General features: G+C 50.1%; 1 protein-coding gene across 1 annotated transcript; it reads left to right on the top strand.

The window, feature by feature from the left end:
• The first annotated feature begins 973 nt into the window (after positions 1 to 973).
• LOC119440698 (neprilysin-2) lies at positions 974 to 3220 on the top strand. The gene has a single exon (XM_037705588.2). It carries the CDS (start codon positions 974 to 976, stop codon positions 3218 to 3220), a length of 2247 nt encoding a protein of 748 aa, XP_037561516.2.
• The last annotated feature ends 2262 nt before the right edge of the window (positions 3221 to 5482 follow it).

Here is a 5482-nt window from a genome sequence, read left to right on the forward strand (position 1 = left end):
AACAACGAACAAAGGGGTAAAGGTGAATAATCAAAATTCTGGCCAGTTTCCTAAAATAAAGAAGATTACGAGTGCGGCTGTGCCGCAGTTTCTAAGATGATCGTTATCACCAGCTTACATTACCCTTTTATTATGCTCGACTCACAACACGCACTTGTCCTCAATGCTACTTAAATTTTAACCTAATATGCGGTTAAGTTATCTGACATATATTCGTTAAACAACACAATCTTGTGTAATTGGGGGACTCATAATTGTAAAGGAAGAAGAAGTGAGCCCGTCCGATCTTGAACAACAACTACGTCCGAAAAAAAGACGCGATGAAGATAATATAAACCGCAGTTATGCATAGGTCGGGGAACTTTCCTTGGAATCGACTTGGAGAAGCCAAGCAAATTAGGAGCACTAGGCTAAGTTCGTCGTTGGAGTCTTTCCATTCTACAGAGTCAAACCACCAGTCAAGCCAAATGCAACACAGTACGTCCACGCATTAAACGACGAGTTCCTGGAGCCTGGGTTTTCGAAGCCAGCTGAAGGCCTAACGTCCTCGACAAACCAGGGCTCTCGCGTGACGGCCACTGGAATACTCCCCGGCGCGACCAGTGCCCTTTGCTCACCGAAGAAATCGCACCGCACAACTTATGACTGCGCCACGTCTGCTTCCCCCGTCGTTCACGATGAAGCACGGAAGCCTTCTCTACAGTCCGATGACCTCCGGGCTGCGAGGTTTTTCACCTTCAGTCATAACGATGTGCCAAGAACGACAGACACAAAGCACACGAGGAGAGTGCGGCCGAACCACCAAGAGGATACAACACGGATCTCCGAAGTTGGTGATCTTAGAGAGTTTCCCGCTGGCACTGCTGATATATATGAAGAAATATCTAACGTTGTGGCGCAATTACTAAGTTCGTGCGAGCAAGGAACGACGAAGACAGAAAACGTTAGGTCCTGTGAGGAAGTTCCAGCTCGGATGGCCAAGAAGAAGAGCTTTCGTAGTCGACCACGCGTCGAAGCAGCAGCAGCAGCAGCTGTACCACACAACGCGAGAACTACGCGACTGGCACGGCGATCCTCGTCGGTGACTAGCGAGAGGAACTATCTGTCTGCATCTGCTATTGGCACCATTGCAGACATAAACCTCAGGGTCATCGACGGAGAAGGTGAATCTCGCTTCAAAGAATACCTAGTGGCGCTGGTTCTGCTTGCCTGTTTTGCAGCGCTCCTGTTTGTTGTTTTGTACGTTTTGGCACCGAACCGCGAAAGCATCAAAGCCGACACGCAGGGCTCCCTGGCCTGCGTCTCTGAAAATTGTATAAAAGATGCAGAATACCTCGGCCAGCTGCTATCCTGGAAGGATGCTCCACCCTGCGACAACTTCTACATGTTCGTGTGCCGCGGATGGAAGAGTCAGTACCCGGAGGTGCCTCTTTCGTCGTTTGTCTCCCGAGATGACGACCACGTCGCAAGTCTGGAAGAAAGTGTGTACGCTATGTTGGAAAACAAGTCGGAAAACTCACAAAGCCTTGCGCGGCTCAGAGATCTCATGGATAAGTGCATGGACGAGAAGCAAATCGAAGGCGACGGTTGGGACTCGTTGCTGGAATTAATGTCTGATGCGTCGGTCGGACCGTTTCCCATCACGCCGCCCGTTCGAAGTAGTCTGTCCGTCTGGAAATCGGCAGGGAGGCTTCTGCGGAGGACAGGAACCTCCGCTTTGCTCGGTATCGGTCTCGCCGTCGCTCCGTCAGGCGCGCCGAAGAGTATTCTAGCAATTGGTCCTCCGGAAACCTCTAAATACAGCATCTTAAATACCGACATAGTTGTGAAGCTTTACACAAGCGCTATATTCTCCGTGGTCAGGGCCCTGAAAAAACGATTCGTTCCAGCTGAGAACTTGTTAGACATCGCGAGATTTGTCGCCGACTTTGAGAAAGCCATCAGTCAGAGATCAGTAGGCGTGGGATTTCGCATCTCCACTGCAAACTCCTCATCGCCCATCGCCCAGTTTCTTTCCGGCGTCTTTTACGACCATTGGCCTGAATACTTCGACAAACCGGCCTCGGATGTATTGATATCATCGCCGAATCTTGTAAGGCGGATCATTCAGCTTGTAGAAAGCACCGAAAGACACACCGCGATAAATTTCCTCTCGCTGCGAGTGATGATACAGGTGTCGCCGTTCATTCCCCACACAGACTTGACACAGTTCGGCACTTTCATCACCGGCAGGCCTATGATTCCGTCACCCCGCTGGAAGATTTGTCTTCGGGCTGTGGAAAAAGCACTGGCTCCCCTCATGTACGCTTCGTATTTCACGTACCGGAACCTGCACGCGTCAGCGTCAAAATTTGCCCATTTCGTCGGCGAAGCGGCACAGGAATTTCTGCGCGGCGTGGAGAATTCGTCGTACTTCAGTATGTTCTCCAAGGCAGCTTTCCGGGATGTCTTGCTGAACACGCAGTTCAGAGTGCTCGGACCACCATGGATTAGTGATGGCGCCGCCATGGAAGCCTACGTGCAAACCCTACCGACCATCCGCCCAGCGCACACAGCTCTGCAGTCGTACACAGGTGTCCACGAAGCCACTTTTCTCTACTCCCTGTCCCGAGGCTTCTCGCAGCAGTGGACGCGGTCTATGTTCGCCATCGACTGCTGGCACGGGCTGAACCCTCGAACGTTGTATGTTCCGCTGCTGACATTCAACGTGACTCTCTGGTCGCACTCTAGCACCCAGTTTCTTCAGGTCTCCAGGGCAGGATTCCGTGTGCAAAAGTGCATTCTGGAGATGCTTCTGGGAGATGCCGCGTTCACAAACGACCGACCCTTTTGGTGGCTGGATGAAGCGACCAGGCACAAGCTCGAGAGTGTCGAGTCTTGTCTACAGAGAAGCGTGCAGCGAGGTAAGGTGCAGGAGCTTCTGGCCATTCTCAAGCGTAGCCTCTCGGTTCGTCTCGCGTACGAACACTTTCACAGAAGCGTGAAGGCGTCGGGAACGACGTTCAAGCTCTACCTACCAAACGGTGAAGCACTGACCGAAACGCAGCTCTTCTTTATCTTGTTGGTGATGCAATCCTGTCAAAGCCGACGCGCTGCAGACGCCCCTTCTAGCTTGGAACTTGAGTGGAACGCCGCGCTTGGAAACTACCCCGAAATGGCAGCGGCTTTTGGCTGCGCCCGTGGTTCCACAATGAACCCGGTGAGGCAATGTGGAACATAACTGCATGATCCCTGAACTTTGTGTTTACAAACGCGTTACCGAAATAGAACTGAATATTTTTTTCTGCATGGCTCGTTAAATAGCAAACTAATACGATCTCAGTTTCTGTAATTAAGGAGTGCGCCTCTCCCTGAAACTTCTATCTGTAATCAACACTGGCCTTTCAACGAAATGCGTCAGGGAATAAAGTATCAACATTTCTTTCAGCAGATAGAAAAGCAAGCTACCGTCCTCTTTAACACATCTAGTAGCATTTGCAGAACTGTCTACCAAATTTTCCTCCTGGGGAATGTCAGCATTTGCACCTTTGGAGTCATGTAGCTGCATTACAAGCAACTTAGGACAAAGGTTCGCGCGAATTTTTAAAGCGATGGTGGGTCTATACGAAAGGAACCCATTGTTTTTTCTACCAATTCTGTATAATGGCAGTCTGTTTTTTTTTCATTTGTGTGTGTGTGTGTGTGGTCGAATCAGAATATCAAAATTAATTATATTGCTTTACACATAATAGTACCTGTGTGCATGGTAACGTGATTATGAACTGTCACGCGTAAGTAAAGTTAAAGAAAACTTCATTGTATCTTACAGAGTAGTGGGTATAAGATAAAAAAATGTCACAGTTTCGCCCTAAGGGCGAAGCAATGAATGCGATAGCAACACAGCAATGTCATACGAAGTAAGGTGAGCGGCTTTGGTAGCAATATGAATTGTAGTAAACAAGAGCTGATTAAGTAAGCAGGTGTGCTGCGGCGTAAGTAGACCGACATGGTGAGAGTCTCGATGACCACGAGAAGGAGCGTGTGAAACGGTGGTGTTGATGAGAAGCGCTTCCCGTGGGCAGCGCGTGCGAAGGGAACACAAGTAGCGCTGCACTGCCGATCCGGGCAGCATAGCATGTGTAGCGTGCGTTGGAAAATGTGGCCCGACTATTACTAACTGAATGAACAAGCGTGGTGTGAGCGCGCACAAAGAAACACGAATAGATCACACTGAATGACTGCAGACAACGACTGTCAAAACGCTGGCAGCAAGCATACGCCGCAGCGGGCGAAGGTACGTGCGGTCTATCGCTTCAACAGAAACTGAGCGGCGAATGCACGGCGCATAAAGGTCAGAGCCGTGTGGAGATAAGAGAGGGTACGGGCGAGCGACGAGCGCGGTTGTTGGCATAGTAGAAGTGCGCCCCCCCCCCCCCCCCGCTCCCTCCGGCGCTGGCTTCCTGCTTCCTTGCTTGCGCGTGGGAGATGAGTGCGTTCGCTCTCCGTGATAGCGCGCGTCCCCGCGCGCTTCCACTCGGGCATACGGCGCGCGGCGAAGATTTTATCTATAGGGAACCTCACGGCGACGGCGACGACGACGGCGACGGCGACGCCGACGGCAGAAATCCGGTTGAAGTGTCCATATAATTGCTATCGCAATAAAAGAGCAGGAACACACACGCAAATCGATATGGTATGGTATGAAGAACTTTATTGGGTCCTGAAGGTCAACCCTGGGTTCACGCGGGCCGCTATCTCGTGGCCAAGAAAGGTCTATGTACCCGTCTTGCAATCCATTAAGTTATAGAGATGGAAGAAGAACATTGTTTGCGCGTGTAACACGCACACTAAGTAAAAGCTAATAACAGGAAATAAGAGGAAAGCTTCAGCTTGGAACACCGATGCGACAAACAAGAAAACGTGCTGAAGGCGTACCCCACATAAACATTACGAGGGCACAGCCCTAATACACGCAGAAACAAAGACAAGAGAAAGTTGTCCACATATTTTCTCACCCATAGCAGAAATGTGGGAGACATCAAAGAATATGGAGACCATACGAAGGTAAAACATCCCGCGCGCTAACCCAAAGTAAACAGAAATGCGTATCGACAAACACCCGCGCATACGGAGCCTCTGCATTGCGGCAGCACTTTGAACAGCGCGCCGCGAACTTACAAGATGAGTGTGCCTCAGGAATGGCAATAAAGTGTCATCAAGGAGTGGAGGTGCCGTTAGGAAACTGAAGCCGGCAGACGCCATATTACTTTGGGCATCAAAGCTGCAGTGTCCACAACCTCCTGTAGTTCTCTGGTGTACGCACGTACACATTTTAAGGTTTTGTGACGGTGACAGAAACGAAAAGTGATAGCAGTAACGGTTTCCGCTTTTTAAACCTCGACCACAACATATCAATCTTTTAATGCGTAAGCATTCTTTGGCGAGTCTTCCAGCAAAATAATTCCTTACCGCGAGAAGTGTGACACCCTTTGTCTGCGAAATA

The sequence above is a fragment of the Dermacentor silvarum genome, chromosome 2, assembly GCF_013339745.2.
Source record: "Dermacentor silvarum isolate Dsil-2018 chromosome 2, BIME_Dsil_1.4, whole genome shotgun sequence".
Classification (NCBI taxonomy): Eukaryota; Metazoa; Arthropoda; class Arachnida; order Ixodida; family Ixodidae; genus Dermacentor; species Dermacentor silvarum.